This window comes from Centroberyx affinis, unplaced genomic scaffold (genome assembly GCF_046629955.1).
Source record: "Centroberyx affinis isolate AG114_WGS23_722 - 3 ecotype Tasmania unplaced genomic scaffold, CSIRO-AGI_Caff_v1 ptg001129l_1, whole genome shotgun sequence".
NCBI classification, from domain to species: Eukaryota; Metazoa; Chordata; class Actinopteri; order Beryciformes; family Berycidae; genus Centroberyx; species Centroberyx affinis.
The window spans coordinates 370,008-386,285 of record NW_027279668.1 but is presented as its reverse complement, the minus strand read 5'-3'; the positions used below and the strand labels follow the sequence as shown (position 1 = coordinate 386,285).

General features: G+C 42.2%; 2 protein-coding genes across 3 annotated transcripts in view; one reads left to right on the top strand and one right to left on the bottom strand.

Annotated features, from left to right (window-relative positions):
* Positions 1-138: 138 nt before the first annotated feature.
* pi4kab (phosphatidylinositol 4-kinase, catalytic, alpha b) overlaps positions 139-16,278 on the top strand; it is a 29,058-nt gene continuing 12,918 nt past the window's right edge. For both annotated transcript variants that reach the window (XM_071523906.1, XM_071523907.1), the window contains exons 1-28: positions 139-325; positions 1,107-1,223; positions 1,821-1,914; positions 2,398-2,486; positions 2,594-2,666; positions 2,785-3,047; positions 3,243-3,309; positions 3,736-3,884; positions 4,004-4,069; positions 4,217-4,313; positions 4,450-4,641; positions 4,766-4,866; positions 5,621-5,750; positions 6,675-6,804; positions 6,922-7,017; positions 7,137-7,320; positions 7,699-7,802; positions 8,610-8,778; positions 8,868-8,918; positions 13,038-13,146; positions 13,538-13,674; positions 13,870-14,003; positions 14,157-14,239; positions 14,348-14,418; positions 14,587-14,711; positions 15,003-15,084; positions 15,417-15,500; positions 15,910-15,999. In XM_071523906.1, coding sequence (XP_071380007.1) covers positions 227-325; positions 1,107-1,223; positions 1,821-1,914; positions 2,398-2,486; positions 2,594-2,666; positions 2,785-3,047; positions 3,243-3,309; positions 3,736-3,884; positions 4,004-4,069; positions 4,217-4,313; positions 4,450-4,641; positions 4,766-4,866; positions 5,621-5,750; positions 6,675-6,804; positions 6,922-7,017; positions 7,137-7,320; positions 7,699-7,802; positions 8,610-8,778; positions 8,868-8,918; positions 13,038-13,146; positions 13,538-13,674; positions 13,870-14,003; positions 14,157-14,239; positions 14,348-14,418; positions 14,587-14,711; positions 15,003-15,084; positions 15,417-15,500; positions 15,910-15,999 — 3,186 coding nt within the window. In that variant the 5' untranslated portion in view covers positions 139-226. The remainder of the gene's footprint in view (positions 326-1,106; positions 1,224-1,820; positions 1,915-2,397; positions 2,487-2,593; positions 2,667-2,784; positions 3,048-3,242; positions 3,310-3,735; positions 3,885-4,003; positions 4,070-4,216; positions 4,314-4,449; positions 4,642-4,765; positions 4,867-5,620; positions 5,751-6,674; positions 6,805-6,921; positions 7,018-7,136; positions 7,321-7,698; positions 7,803-8,609; positions 8,779-8,867; positions 8,919-13,037; positions 13,147-13,537; positions 13,675-13,869; positions 14,004-14,156; positions 14,240-14,347; positions 14,419-14,586; positions 14,712-15,002; positions 15,085-15,416; positions 15,501-15,909; positions 16,000-16,278) is intronic.
* On the bottom strand, positions 9,757-12,706 carry serpind1 (serpin peptidase inhibitor, clade D (heparin cofactor), member 1). The gene is made up of 7 exons (XM_071523908.1): positions 12,611-12,706; positions 12,018-12,287; positions 11,092-11,735; positions 10,770-10,918; positions 10,482-10,606; positions 10,141-10,285; positions 9,757-9,948 (listed from the first exon to the last, which is right to left on the bottom strand). The coding sequence occupies exons 2-7, from the start codon at positions 12,284-12,286 to the stop codon at positions 9,757-9,759; spliced, it is 1,524 nt and encodes a 507-aa protein (XP_071380009.1). The 5' UTR covers position 12,287; positions 12,611-12,706.

The following is a 16,278-nucleotide window of genomic DNA, read 5'->3' as shown; positions in this document are numbered from 1 at the left end:
GTTGAAGTGAAATGGCAGGCATGACACTAAACAAAGTGTGTCCGGTTTTGCCTTTAATTTAACTCAAAATGTATATTTAACCTCAATCACAAATAGCCACTGTATATTTTTAGCTGCTAGTTATGATTGTGCCCGCTGAGTTGCCGTACTGCGGCTCGACCAGCGCCAGCCGCTCGTCTCTTTCCTCTCCTCTCTAGATTTCGCTCGTTTTGATGTAGAGGTAAACATGTCTGTAACGGGAGGTGGTACGAGAGGGTTTTATTTCAACACAGTCCTGTCGCTAGCCCGCTCTTTAGCTGCACACCGTCCCGCACCGGTCGAAAAGGTGAGAAAGGAAAGTCTGAGCTCGAGAAGACAATTTCTTATTAGTAAGCAACAGGGTTGTTTAGGGTGTGCTCCGCTTCCGCACTGGCGGTGGCTTATTTTGATTAGTGACGGTGGAGCCAGGCTGAATTTGACAGGTGTGTCCGTCTGTGTGACGTGGAGCTGATTCGTGTATCTGCAGTATTTCCCCTGTGATAAGAAAGCAGTGCAGAAGTAGCGTCGCTGCTAGTGTGTTGTTACTGAATCAGATAATGTCAGCCTTGATCAGTGTGACAGCCTTTACCAAAGACCATTGCGCACTGCAGTCAAACAGGTTTACGCGGGGCTGAGAGAGAGAGAGAGAGAGAGAGAGAGAGAGAGAGATAGAGAGATAGATAGATAGAGAGAGAAGGGGTTCACTCCAATTTACTCTGTTCTGTATTTACTTTTATACACTAGCTAAAGCAACTAACCTGTTGCCAGGATGGTCATGTCTAATGAAACAGTTTGATTTGTTTGGACAGTACAGGGAGATCAGTGAACTGGGAAGGTGAGCTGTGTTGGGCAAACTGATATTTTCCACATCTCACTTTGATAGCAGCCCACATACAGCATGATGCCATGCCATCAAAAGAGAGGTGATTTGAAAACAACCCTGCCAGAGAAGAGGATTAAGGGTCTGATGAGTGCTTGTCTTTAGTCTGAACACAGTCTGTTTTGTGCGTCATCTGTGCCTGTTCATGTCTAAGACATTAGTGCCGGAGATTTTCAAAAGCGATCCCCTTGTGGTTGGTTTCTTTCAGGTCCAAAAGCTGCAATGCATGTGTCCAGTGGAGGTCCGGGGTGTGTTCACTCTGGACGTGCGTCGCAGAGATGCTGTCATAGCCCTGGCTGTGTTTCTTGTGGAGTCTGACTTACAGGTGGGTGATTGCCAGTTATGAACCAAGCCAAGCTGTTGAATCTTTCCAAGCGCAAAGACATTATTCACAAACTTGAGTGCATTTCACCATCACTTGTAACATATCTACAATCCGCCCTGGCAGTTAACGGATAACATGATGGACTTAAGACCCAAACATTACAAAAGCTACTACTGAGGCCACAATTTTTTTTATATGGTTTCATTCCCATACTGTTTTATTAGTCCTCTAGTGCTTACAGCCCTTCACAGGACTCCACATACAGTATATCACCATGATAAGCTCATTTCCTTAATCTGATTAAACTGGCGATTAGACATGCGGCTGGCCGTGTAAGCCTCTAACCCCCTCACACTGAGACACAGCATGGAAAGCCTCTCAGTCATCTGATTACGTAGCGCACAGGATAGTGATAGTGTCAGGACTTTTCACTTTTCACCGCAGAAACATTGTTAGATTTAGCTCCCTTGACCCACTTTTGATTCAGTATTGGAATAAAGAATAGCTCAGTGTTTTTTGATTTATCAGTGCTTGTCAGCTCCGTGCCGACAAGTGCAGTGTTTTGTGGTGTGTAATGTTTTTGTTTTGCTCTGCTAGCACAAAGACATACTTGTTTCCTACTTGCTGAGCCTATTGAAAGGGTTACCACGGGTCCAATGGATCGAGGAGAGCTTGGGAAAGAAAGGGAGGGGTAAGAACAATCCTCTTATGTTGGGCCTTTCGTTTTACTCTGCCGTCCATCAAGTGCCTTGCTTTAATTGTAACTCAGAATTTCTTGCTTTAATCTTGCTTTCAATAAATGTTTGTTTTTTATTTCAGTATAGTCTGAAGGCATGTCTTGAGATGTGTCGAGATGTCTTATAATGCATATAACGCATTTAGACCAGTTTCCACATCATAAAACACTGTCTATCTTATTATTATTATAACTTATGTTTTATCTTATTGACCAGATATGACATTAGAACAACATACTGTGCACTACATTTTCTCAGTGCCAATGCAGTTAGTCTTCTGTTGTGTTTGCTGAGTTGATTGCCTTTTCAGCATTTGACAAGGCTTTGTGTGTTTACCATTTGATAACTCTGCCTGTGTCTTTCTTTTTACTAATATACAACTCTGCACGTCATTTGACTGTCTATATTTGTCTTTTTGTCTTTTGTCTTCTCTTCAGATTCTCTCCCTGTCGCAGAAAACTTCAGCTTCTGTTTAGTGACGCTGTTGGCGGATGTGGCACAGAGGGACCCAGACACCCGACAGCAGGTCAGGTCAAGAAGCTGCGGCCTTATTTCTAACTCTTAGGTTGCTTGAAGGTTGATAGCCTCATGTCCACTGCAATTTTGATCGTTTTTCTACTGTTTCCCTTGCAGATCCTGGACACTGTCATGGAAGTCGTGCAGGGGCTGCAGGAGATGTGCCAGACACCTGATAACCATGACAAAGGTATACACACACACAAACACACACACAAACACACACACACACACACACACACACACACACACACACAGAAACAACAAAGTGCTTCACTCCAGCCTCACACCTGCTATTTTGTCTCCAGTCTACCTGTGCAGGTATATTGTCCCTTGCCTGCTGGGTGTGACTCGGGCATTTGGCCGCTACAGCAACACAGACGAAGCTCTGCTGTCCAAGTTGTTCCCCAAAGATTCGCCCCAAGCCCGCTGCGTTACAGAGGAAACCGAGGGAATACGGCGCAGGTCCTTCAATGACTTCCGTTCCATCCTGCCATCCTCACTGCTGACAGTGTGCCAGAGCGACACTCTACGCAGACGCACTGGGACCAACTTGGATGCCTCCACACAGGTGTGCGTGTGTGTGTGTTGTGATGAGCTGGTTGGGTGTAAGAGGTGGTTAGTGTGTAAAAAATGAGATGTGATTGCAGAATTGAAAATATTCTTAGAAAATGTTTGGTCATTTCATTCTACTAAAAGTGAGACTCCCAGTTTTGATGACTAATATGGCTTAGTTAGAGGTTAATGAAATATCCTGTCCTCACAGGTCAGTCCAGACCCAGCAGGCCACTCGCCCTGCTCCCCTACAACCCCTGGCCCACACTACTTTGAAGGTGAAAACAAAGCATTTATTCCATAATGAAAAACTAAAACACAAGCTACTCGGATTCAGTTGTACAGGCAGTGTACAGGCTGCCAGTCTTCTCCACAATGGTCTTGTTTGTTTACAGCAATTCTTCTAATGTCTCAAAATAGGAAAGGAAAAATCCACACTGAAATACATTTAGCACTGTTAAAAATAGCTACTGGCAATGCACCTTGCATTTCTGGGTCCATCTTGTTGTCTGGTGGTGTATTTTCCTTATTTCTGGCCAAACACAGATGACGTGACATAATTTCAAGATATTTCCAGCGCAGCTGCAATGGAATTTGATAACTTTCACTGATGATATATGACTGCTAATGCTACATGTAGCACCTTCTAAGCATTTGGCCATATGTTATCACATCTGTGTGTCCTCCCGTCCTTTTCTTTCCAGGTGCCTATCTCCCTGACAGCAGCGCTGTAGACCCTGACTACTACTTCTCCACAGTCAGCTCCAGTTTCTCCATGTCTCCTCTCTTCATGGGGGCGGGGGAAGGAGAGGTGGAGGTGCCCGTTGACCTGCTCCGACAGCTCCTCGGCATGGTAAAGTAGCCCACTACCTATTTCTATCACACCAGGTCTGCTGTCTGCCATGGGCCATTATATCATGGCTAGGCAACACTGTATCTTTACCAGTAGTTGTGTGTGTTGTCCATGTGCAGGTGAAGAAGTTTGTCTCCGACTCCTTTTTAAAAACACTGGATGCCACTATGTCAGAAGTTACAGAGGTAAAACTATATTACTATAAGATTATTCAAAACTATATTACCACTTTCTGTTCAACAAAAAAGTACACAGTTTTAAAAGTAAATTTGTTCCTATTACCAGTTATGTAATATTTTTCTCTCCATTTGTCTTTTATGTTTGCCGTTAAGTCGAATCCTGGGATCAACATCTATTACAAAACCTTCAGTGACCCTCTCTATGTGTGTGTGTTCAAAATGCTGAGGGACACACTGTACTACATGAAAGGTAAAACATGATATATATTTTATTTGTTCTGCATTCAAAACGTGCAGCCGCCAGATTGTAAATGTTGTATTTTGTAACCCAATAAAATAGACATTGTTTTATTGTGTGAAATCTCCCCACTCTTCCTGTTCCTCAGCCTTGCAGCCAGCGTTTGTGCGGGAAGTGCACGACTTTGTTCTGGAGCAGTTCAGCAGCAGTCAGTCGGAGCTGCAGCGGGTACTTCATGATACGGGGGGGTTGCCGGGGGAACCCAGCCCCCTCAAGCTCCGTTGCCAAGCCAACGCCGCCTGTGTGGACCTCATGGTGTGGGCCGTCAAAGATGAGCAAGGTAATCAATCACAGCAGAGAGGGAGGACAGCAGTGTGTTCAGACTACATAATTAGAGGGGCGCTAGTCTACATTTGTTTATTTATAGTGGTTGTATCGTTTCCCCTTCCTGTGTATTTTTTCAGGAGCTGAGAATTTGTGCACCAAGCTCTCAGAGAAGCTGCAGTCGAAAACCTCCAGCAAAGTCATCATCGCTCACATGCCCCTGCTCATCTGCTGCCTACAGGTATAACACTCAGAGGTAGAAAGAGGACTGGAATATTTTGCTCAAGTAGATGCTCTACTACTTAAGTTATTATAAGTTATGCAAGGTAGATTACGAGTACTTACTGTAACATTATTGAAGTAAATGTAAAGGAATATCGGGCGTCCTGGTGGCTTGGTGGTCTTTCCTGTCTCTCCCTACTGTGAACCATGAAATAGAGGCAAAATGCCAAAAAATAATCTTCAAAAAGTAAAGGACTACTTACTAAAACAATTCTCAAACATTTAGCGAGTTTTGAGTGAAAACAATCAAGATTTTGAGTATGCTCAGAACATTATTTCCCCCAATACTAACCAGTTTAACCATTTTGGTAGCCTTTGCAAATACTTTGATGGGTCATTATCTGCCCAAGGTTTGGATATTGTTCTCATGTAGTAAACACAACAGAGCTATAATATCAGTTATGGGAGGATATGAGACTGTATTATACTGTAAATGCTAGTCACTACCGATTGTACTCTGATTGGACTGTTATGTTCAAAACTCTAACATCTACTCAGTACACTCAACTAGAGTAGGTGTAACTAGTTACGTCTCACTTCTGACAATACAGTTTATAATTATATGTATCCTGTACAGCATTTTCTCTCCCTCTCTTGGTCCTCCTAGTCCCCTGTTTCTGTGTCCTATGCATCACACCATCCTGACAAAAATCCTGAATTATTGATTGGATATTTATTTTTAATTTCTCTAATTTTCTCTCCCTCTGTGGCAGGGCCTGGGGCGTCTGTGTGAGAGGTTTCCAGTAGTGGCCCACTCTGCCACGACCTCCCTCAGGGATTTCCTGGTGGTTCCCTCCCCTGTTCTTATAAAGCTCTACAAGTACCACAGTCAGTACAGCACAGGTACAGTAATTACTGCACATCCACTGCGGGATTGAGACTTAAAGGTCCCATACTAATCAGGTTTCATGATTTTGTTTTCAAATGTGCTGTGGTTCATGATGAGATTAAGTTTCTTCATGATGTTTCGCAAATAAATTTATTTTAGTTTAAGGTTGAATTTAATTAGTTGCATTAAATGAGCTTCTCTAATAAATCAGCTTCTCTTTTTCAAATGAGGTAAACCTGCCGAGTGGAGGCTTTCCAGTGGGTTTTTTAGTTCAAAGCCTGCAAAAGTTTGGCCTGATTGGAAGGATTTTAGCAATAGTTTAGTGAGGGAAGCCAATCAAGACCAAGTTCATTTGTGTTGTATTCACTGGAGATTTTTTGAAAATGCAATAACTTAAACTTTAACCACTCAAACAATATTTTAACATCTTCATTAAAATATCTTTGATCTTACATGTATATAAATGGGGGGAAATTTGAATTCCTGTAATAGAAAACCTTTAAGTGTCCACAATACAACCAACTTAGTTGGTTGCATTGTAGATGTGAGATCCTAAAGGAAATGGCACAGGACCGTTCTGTTACGTTGGTCGGATGCAGTGTCAAATCAACATCAACAGCATGTCAATATCACATCCGAGTCCCATCCACTATTGATCTGCAGAGAGTGTTGATTGACTGAGCGGAAACACACACACGCAGACAAATTGAAATGCAATTCAGGTTATTGATTTCACTATGGTGCCCTGCAGAGTGTACCACTATCTCATAGATTAGCTGCTGATCTGTTATAGTACATGCTCTGTAGATTCTGTCTGTGCTCTACATACAGCTTCTTTCATTCTGTGCAAGGTCCTATTTTTACGAACAAAGTGTTAAATGATGATGCTTTTTTGTGTTGCTGTTTCTGTCTCTCTGTTGTTATCACTCTTTCTTCAGGCACGGGAGAAATCAGGATCAACGTGACCAATGAGCATTCACAGTCCACCTTCAACATCCTGTCAAACAGGAAGGACCAGCCCTCCATGTATGAGCAGCTCAGAGACATTTCCATCGACAACATCTGCAGGTCAGACACAAACACCTGGCACAGCTTTTATTAGAGAGTAGTATTTCTATGGATTTTTTTTGTTTTAGATGCATGAATTTTTCATCTTTGTGTTTCTGTATCCTCCTTCTCTGTCAGATGTCTGAAGGCCGGTCTGACCATGGACCCTGTGATAGTGGAGGCCTTTCTGGCCAGCCTGTCCAACCGTCTGTACATTTCACAGGAGAGTGACAAGTGAGCAACATGTTTGGACTAAGAAAACTACATTATGGATTTATAGTCACCCCGCATATTTTCAGGTCTTAGACATTGATTAACAGCTGTTCTGAAAAAGTCCCTTGTCTTTCTCCCAGGGATGCTCATCTGATCCCGGACCACACCATTCGAGCTCTGGGCCACATCGCCGTGGCTCTGAGAGACACTCCCAAAGTCATGGAGCCCATCCTGCAGATCCTCCAGCAGAAGTTCTGCCAGCCTCCCTCACAGCTGGACGTGCTCATCGTAGACCAGCTTGGCTGCATGGTCATCACAGGAAATGTGAGTTCATGCATGTACACATACATGCAAGCACACAATGATCCCATTTACACCTGGCATTCCATGCGGCTCGAATCCAGATTGTATCTGGCCGCAAGTTATCCACATTACATTTACATTTGTTATAAAAAAAATGGGTCTTTGGCAGGTGGATAGAAATCCTTCTCCCGCACTTTTCCATGCAGTATGCAAATTCTTCTTCTTTAATGTAGGCCTAGTATTAACGATACAAAATCTTAATTTGTCCCCAATGCCTCTTGGGTGCATTTACACCATTTACACACATTTTTATGTGGACAAGTGCGATCAGATTGCTATCCCACTAGATGTAAATGGGGTGAATCTTACCCACTTAATCTCTGTCTGCCTCCACCATAGCAATACATCTACCAGGAGGTGTGGAACCTGTTCCAGCAGATCAGTGTGAAGGCCAGCTCAGTGGTCTACTCAGCCACCAAGGACTACAGAGACCATGGCTACAGGTCAGGATCTGGTGTTACTACTATTACCAGTTATACCAGTGATGGCAGTAGCCCAGAGGTTTGAGAACTAGGCTTGTGACTGGAAGGTTGCTCGTTCGAATCCCCAAACTGGGAAAAATGTGGTTGGGAAAACTGACTGATCTCCCCTTCCCTGGGACTGGGATGGTACTGGGAATCTCCTTGATGTGAATGTGCATAACTGTGTGAATGTGAAGCAGGGCTTTGCTGGGGAAAAAAAACATGCATGCTTAGTCAGCTTTCCTTTGATTGATAAAGGTTTAAATAAACACACATGAAGAGTTTAGTTCCAAAATGAGATATCCACCATTTAAATTAGATATCCACCATATTGACTGCTGGCATGAAAGTTAAGCACATTGTGGGTTAGTACTGAATTTAGGAGTCATTTATGTTTTTCAAATATTGCCTGATGAATTTCAGGTAGCAACATTTTTCCAAAATGGATATGTAGTGTTTTGGAATGAAACCCTTCAAATATGATTTATTCTTATTCTTATTATTTATTATTTATGTATTATTTTTTATTATTAAGCTCTATTATTTATTTAATTGTGGTAGTTTTACATCACTGTCTCCTTGGGTTTTATTGAATGTAAAGCACTTTGTAAACATTGTTTTTAGAAAAGTGCTATACAAATCAAGTTATTATTATTATTCTTAATAATAATAAATATCATAATACTGTAAATAGGCTCTCTTTTGACTTATGTTTGTGTATGTCTGCATTGAATATTTCCATGCTTTTGTTTAACTGTGCTCTCCATCTATGCTGTCTTCTCTTCCAAGGCACTGCTCCCTGGCGGTGATAAACGCTCTGGCCAACATTGCAGCCAACCTACAGGGGGAGCAACTTGTGGATGAGCTGATGGTCAACCTTTTAGAGTTGTTTGTCCAGCTGGGCCTGGAGGGAAAGAGAGCCAGTGAGAGGGCCTCGGACAAGGGACCTGCACTGAAGGTCCGTGCTCGCATACATAAACGTTTAAACACAACAGGAAAGTGATAACAGTAATTTCAAGTTGGTAATCTCTCTTTATCGACCCTCAGGCTTCAAGTAGTGCTGGAAACCTTGGAGTCCTCATTCCAGTCATTGCTGTGGTAAGTATCTGTTGTTGCTGAGTCCCCCCAAAAACATTTCTCATTCATTTGGTGCTAGAATATATGTTGAAATACCCATATGGTTAATTGTTAAATAATCTGCGTGAGTTTTTGAGTGGTTACAGGCAAATCCAAGCTGTTGGTTAGTATTTAACTCTATGAACAAATATTTACCCTGCCCGCTGCAGTAAACCAGGGTCATGGGGTTGCTGCTGGATGTTTTTACACTTCTTATTAGAGACACATTTTTGTGGTAATATTAGTCCTTCAAAGATTGTGTTCATATTTGTGGTATTTTTTCATTGCATTCAGACAGTTTTTTCTCATCAATTCAGCTTATTGTGAAAATAATCAAATAAATTTGAGCAAAATGTTTAAAATAACTTAACATTATGTTTTGTCCTTAATTTCTTTGTGTAATATAATAACATTATATAGTATCTTATTCTCCCTTGTGTTAATCATATTTACGAAGTCTTTCTTCAATGATTACAGTACTGCATTAAGGCTATGACAGCTATGAAACATCATCTGCTAGCCTCATTGCAAAAGATGAAACATTAACAGACAGCAAATAACAAGCATTCATTGACTCATTCAGACAGACTCACAAAAGCTTGAGCAATGTGAGGGAGAAGGCTAAATGTTCAGTAAGAGACCACAAACATGATGTTAGATTTACATACTGTACTAATGACAATAATTGAATATTAAAAAAAACAACCCATGTAAAAATCAGTAATATTTCTGAGGCTCATTATAACCCAGTTGGAAGTCTAGACAAACATGGATTTTGTGGGGAATAGGTTGGCTGTTTAGCAGGACTTTGCGGTCAAGTTTAGCTCTGTGAAGGATTGACCACCCGGCCCATGAAGACAAGGCAGTCTGTGCGGTGCTCGTAGATGAGGAAGAGGAAGGGATGGTCCACAGTGAAGCGGATCTGAGAGGAGAGGGGCATGAAGCCCACCTGGGTCAGAGCCGCTGCCTCCGTCCCCTCCTCATTCACTGTGATGGTTCCCTGGTGCTTCAGCTAAGGAGGGAGACCAGAAGGCAACCATACTGAGATAGGTTGTACACGCTATTGATACCACAAAAAAACACATGTGATCAAGCGGATGAAGTGTCCAGGTGACTGAATGACTCTAGCTTTCATATTGTTTTTGCCTTTAGGATCAGTTTGGTTAGGTCTGCGTGAAAGCATGACTGATTTGGGCTTACTCACCCAGTTCATGGCGATCTTTTCTGAGGTCATTCCAGTGAAGTCTCCGTTCTCCTGAAACAAGTCAGTGAGGCCCATCTCCTTCAGATTGTCAATCAGGTCATAGTTCTGCTCCAGTTTAAACCTGGGGAACACCACCTCACGAGTCCTGGAGGGACGGAAACAAAAACAGTCCTTTGACTGACATTTCCTCATGCTGTGGAGTCTCGGTTACGTCTTGGCACTTTCATTATTTTCAACAAAGCCGCTTAACTCCCTTTCAAAAGAGCTCCCTTTCAAAAGGTTTATTGCATGTCGTTTTGTAAGCTCAGTTGTTGATTGGTTAGGAGCACGCTGCTGCTGACCTGTTGGTCATGTTGTTGAGCCACTTGTTGACCACAGTGGGGGAGATATCCTGCTCCAAGGTCCTCATGCCAGAGATCTTCCTAGGCAGGGCAATGAGCATGCTGATGTTTCCTGTGTATGGGAGCTGAAAAGAAGATACTTTACTTCATTATTGGGCTTTCATCAATCAGTATGTTTTCTGTGTGCTCATAGTGAACTCAGAAAACATATGATTGCCTATTGGGAAGTCTATTCTAGACTTTATAATTGAAATTTCAGGTATGTTGTGTACGATCAGAGACACACACCTGTAGGATGTCACACTCTAGTTCGTGGTCAGCAGCAGCCAGGTAGTTCCCCTTGTTGGTCATCATTGGCACGCGTACATTTGTCTTCTCGTTCACGCGGAAGTTCCGGTAGTGAGTCATTTCTTTGGGGAATTTCTGTTCCCACGTACCTGTTTATATTAACAAATAAGGCCAAGTAGTCACATGTTGTACAAAAGCTGTTTAATTTGCACTCTGAGTAACCAAACAAAACAATCAAGTGCTCTGTAGTTTGTACTATTTTCTTGTAGTTGCATCATTTGAAAGTAGAGGTGCAGAAATGTTGGCCCCTGTTTGCACTCACCTTTGAAGTACAGGTAGTTGAGCAGCATCAGCACCATATTTGGGTCCACGCTCTTCAGAGGTTCCCTGATCAGCCCTTTGGTCAGCTTTAGGATGCGCCGGTTGGCCTTGGCCAGAAAGGCAGGGTCGCTGAAGGCCACCGACTGCGGCTCTGCAAAATAGTAAGCCTTTGTGTCTGTACGGAAAGCATCTTTCACAGATACGTCCTTCTTTACATAGAGATCGTTCACGGAGCGCAGCGTGTAACCAAAGTTCCTCCGGAAGAGCCTGTGCGTCAGCTTCCTAAAGAGCTTGTGCACTGTTGCGTTGTCATAGTGATGGCTGGCGTTGACGAATTCGGCGAATCCCAGAGCTTTGTAGAGCTGATCATGGGTTCCAGGTCCCGCCCCTAACGACATCATCCCCATAGCGATGGAGATACCAGCCGGTGCAAGCAGGATGTTGTCAGTCTGGTTGACATGGTTACGAAGGCTCCGGTAGAGGTTAAAACCGAAGTGGGCATTGACAATGTTGAGGCGTTGGAGGCGAGACCGACCGTGGAACAGCCGCAGGAGTCTGGCACGGCGAATCTTTGGGTCAGACGGCTCGGCAAAGATGTCAATATCTGGGGCCGGAGTCGCAATCTCATCTATCTCGTCCCCTTCACTGAAAAAACATCACAAGCTTGTCATCAAGCTAGTTATATGTTGGATCACCCCAAATTTAATTTCATGTTTGGTTTTAAAACACACCAAATTTGAGCTGTATCATAACCAAGTTTTGAGGTTGAGCCTACAACTTTTCAAACAAATCAGCACCTAATAAATCCAAATAGTCCAAATAGGTCACTACTTACTCCAGCATGAATTTAATATTGACTGTTTGAGAAAACCTACCACAAGTAAACTATAATAACCCTATAATATTTTTGTATTCTTTATAACTCACAAGTAGTCATCACTGCCCTCAGCCAGGATCTTATCAAAATCGATGTAATCTTCGTCCTCGAAGCCGTCAAAAGGCAGATCATTAGTGACAGTGTTCTCCTTATGGAAGTCCAAGGGGATGGCCTCCATATCCACCGCCCCTCCCGGGCCAAGGCCTCTGGGGTCCGGGTTAGAGGTAGGGTCAATGAAGTGAGAGCCCAGGTCTTTGATCCCAGCCAGGGATGGGGTGACCAGGAGGCAGGCCGCGGAGATGACTGTGATGACCCACATCCTGAAGGGAGAACTGAGACCAAAATGAAGAGAGAGGCTTAGACAGAGACAGAGTAGAGCAGAGGGGATGGACATTTAGGTCATCGAACTGTATGCTCTGATTAAAATTTGATAGATTTAATTGATTTTCGTTTTTTTTGACATGCATAAATAGCGTGATCACTGGATAAATACCTAAATTATACATTTAGGAAAGGCAAGATTAACGGTTTATAGTAATTAAATAAATCTTTTAGGATCAAATGCACACATTCATTTTGGATAAATATGAAGTCTTTGTCTTGTTAGATTCAGGTACCATTCCCTTTATGTAAAATGTCTTACCTTTGGTTGCTCTGTGCTGGCGGGAAGTGCTGTGTTGGTTCTGTTTTTGGGACTAAGAGCAAGGAGTTGAATACCAAAACTGAACTTTGATGTGGGCTCCTCCTGAACAAATAGACCAGATCAAACAACAGACAGAAAAACTGCTGTGACTAACTGAAATCTTTAACTCTTCACAATTCAACTTATCACTCAAGAATATTTGAGCAATTACCAGTAATGATCTAGTAAGAGATCTTTATGGTTTTTGATATATATATGTTTTTGATCTTTATTTTGATCAATGTACAGCATGTCCGTAAAGATTTTAGTTCATTCATATGTTCATGAATTGTGTTTTACCATTCCTTTAGAGTCACATTGTTCAGAATGAGATAATTTCTCTGTTGTTAGATTGTTTGCTCTATTTTGTTCTTTTTCCACTCCACAGTTGACCAGGCGGCTCCCGCCAATCAAAGAGGCCAAGCCCCGCCTCCAGAAGCTGTTCCGGGACTTCTGGCTGTACTCTGTGGTCATGGGTTTTGCTGTGGAGGGATCAGGTAAGCAAGGGGTGAACAGGCAGACATTTTATTATGTCACATGTTTAGTACAAAGATGCAAAGAGTTTCTGCACACAGCATTAAAAAAAATAGTGAGGGCGCAGAGATTTAAATGATGATGGAGATTTATTTCATGCTGAACTGGGAAATAGAAAAAAAGTGATCTGTGTGGAAAAATTGCTCAAAAAAGAAATTAAAGACAGGCATTTTGGCTCATGCCATCATCAGTATCAAACCACATACAACCGAAAAACACACTTATATGCTGAGGGATGGACATACAACATAGAAACATCATCATAGAAGCATGTTTAGGTTCCCCACATTTGTTTTTTTATTATTATTATAGAATCGTTTCATGTTTCTCCCTCACATCTCTCCCACCTCTCAGGACTTTGGCCGGAGGAGTGGTATGAAGGCGTGTGTGAGATCGCCGCCAAGTCTCCTCTGCTCACCTTCCCAAGCGGAGAGCCTCTTCGCTCAGAACTGCAGTACAACTCTGCCCTGAAAAACGACACAGTCACGCCGGTACAGTGTTCGCAAACCAGATCTTTTTCTCACGGTAGTGAAAGACCTATGAAAAAGCATTTGTTATCATGTGATCATCATGGAAACCCTCTAGGCCTGAGTAGCCTGTGCAGCCTTTTTAATGGTAGAGGAAACGCTGACATACACAAACACACACCAGCAGTAACCTTTAGGTTTTCAATTTGTGTCCTCAAGGCGGAGTTGAGCGAGCTGCGGTCCACCATCATCAATCTCCTGGACCCGTCCCCAGAAGGCTCAGCCCTCATTAACAAGCTGGACTTTGCCATGTCCACGTACCTGCTGTCAGTCTACAGACTAGAATACATGAGGTCAGCTTCCTTACACTTATTAGTCTGGCTTACATTGTTCATTTTTTTCACATAAAGTTGATTTACGTAACTCTATGCACAGGTCTTACCGCAGTCAGTAAGGTGAGATTATGTAAGTATTCATTTTCTCTCATTCTTCTTGTCCTCTTTTAGGATGCTGCGATCCAACGATGCCGACAGGTTCCAGGTCATGTTTCGATACTTTGAGGACAAAGCCATCCAGAAGGACAAATCTGGTGAGGCCTTTACTCTTCGAACTGTTCGCACCTGACTGTCCTTTTCTTCTGTCTTTTCTTCTTCTTTTCTTTGTAATTTATTTTTTTAAATCTCTTTTTCTTTCTCAGGGATGATGCAATGTGTTATTTGTGTTGGCGATAAGGTGTTTGATGTTTTCCTCCAAATGATGGCTGAGAAGGTAGGCGTCATTTCAGGGTAATAAGCCATAGATGCACTTACTTGTGGTTTCTCTGATTGTTCTAGACAAGGACAAGCAATTTCAAAAGGCTTGGGCATCTTATTGACCACAGTTTTTATTCCTAAATGTCACAGCACAAAAATCACAACATGTTTCTCATGTTTTTAGCCCAAGACCAAAGAGCATGAGGAGGAATTGGAGCGACATGCCCAATTTTTGTTGGTCAACTTTAACCACACCCACAAGAGGATCCGCAGAGTGGCGGACAAATACCTTTCTGGATTGGCTGAGACGTAAGTGTTAATCATCTAGTAACCTTGTCAGTCTCCGTTATTTACAATTTACAATTTACAATTTCACATTTGGCAGACGCTTTTATCCAAAGCGACTTACACGTGAGATTTTCATACAACACAAGCAAGGTTCTAGTTAGGAGAGAACAACGAGAGTAAGTGCTAGAAAGCTAAGTTCTGGTCCAACAGGACATAGGTGCTACGAGGCAGTGCTATAAAGCTATTTATTTTTTTGTTCACTTTACTAATATATTCTGTTCTGTTTTTCTTGTCCCTTCCCCTCCCCACTAGTTTCCCCCACCTGCTTTGGAGTGGTCGGGTGTTGAAGACCATGCTGGACATCCTGCAGACACTCTCTCTGTCTCTAAGTGCTGTAAGTATCAGAAAAGGTCTGGTATGAACACCACAGAAACAGAAATCCTAAGCAGAAGTAAAAACAACATAGAAGCACAGATCTTAGATGAGCATGAGTGCAAGGTTCTTGGTTTGACTCCCCATAATGGACAAGAAAGAGGCAAGTGAAAGAGGAATGATTTCTACTGGTACAACTTCTAGTTAACATCAACAGTCAAGTGGCGTTCTGGTGGTAGATACTTTGAAGTATCTAATAAAGGTGAAAATTCCAAAAACATCAGAGAATTTTTTTTAAGCAGATGCAAAGCATGTTTGAGACTTAAATCTAAACTGTAAGCTTTTCCACTTCAGGACATCCATAAGGATCAGCCATACTATGACATCCCAGACACCCCGCACAGGATCACTGTTCCTGACACATACGAGGCCAGAGAGGTGAGTTTGGATTGCAGTTACACTCATGACCACTAGAGGACGGCAGAGTATTTATTTTACATACTGTAGTTACCCTTTTTTCTTGCTAAGCCTTATTTATTTTTGGATTGTAGAATCTGCGGTCCATCAGTTGATTTATCCTGTATGGTTGATGATTGATGATTGTATTTGATGGTTTGGGTTTTTTTTTTAACACAGGCTTACACTACATGATTTGTTTAACTAACTAAGCACTTTATATGGGTACTATAAAAGTCACTGAGAAAAAGTAGCCCTAATCTCATCAATTTGTGGGGGGATAAATGTTAAGTAAGAGAATCAAGAATTAAAATCTTGTGTTGTCCACCAGCACTTATGTAGTTTGTATGATAAAGTATTACTAAATCCTGATTTCCTTATCTCCTCTTAGAGCATAGTGAAGGACTTTGCTGCTCGCTGTGGTGAGATCCTGAAAGAGGCAATGAAATGGGCCCCTTCTGTCACCAAGTCCCACCTACAGGTCAGTTTGTTGAACTTAATGTTGCCTCAAAGACAGTACAGATCTGTTCCTTAACACTAGAAAGACCAGTAGATGTGGGGGGTCTAAGAGAAGGCCAACAAAGAGTCAATTGAAGGGGGTAAAACTAAATATAACTACTATTTCCTTATGGGATTTTGAAAATCTAACAAAACTGGTTTGTACTGAAAGTGGGTCTAAGAAAAGTCATTGAGGGACTTTCTGAAAGCTGAGATATTTAAGTTCTAAAATTGAAAGCAGCAGTCAGTTGATGTTGGCTTG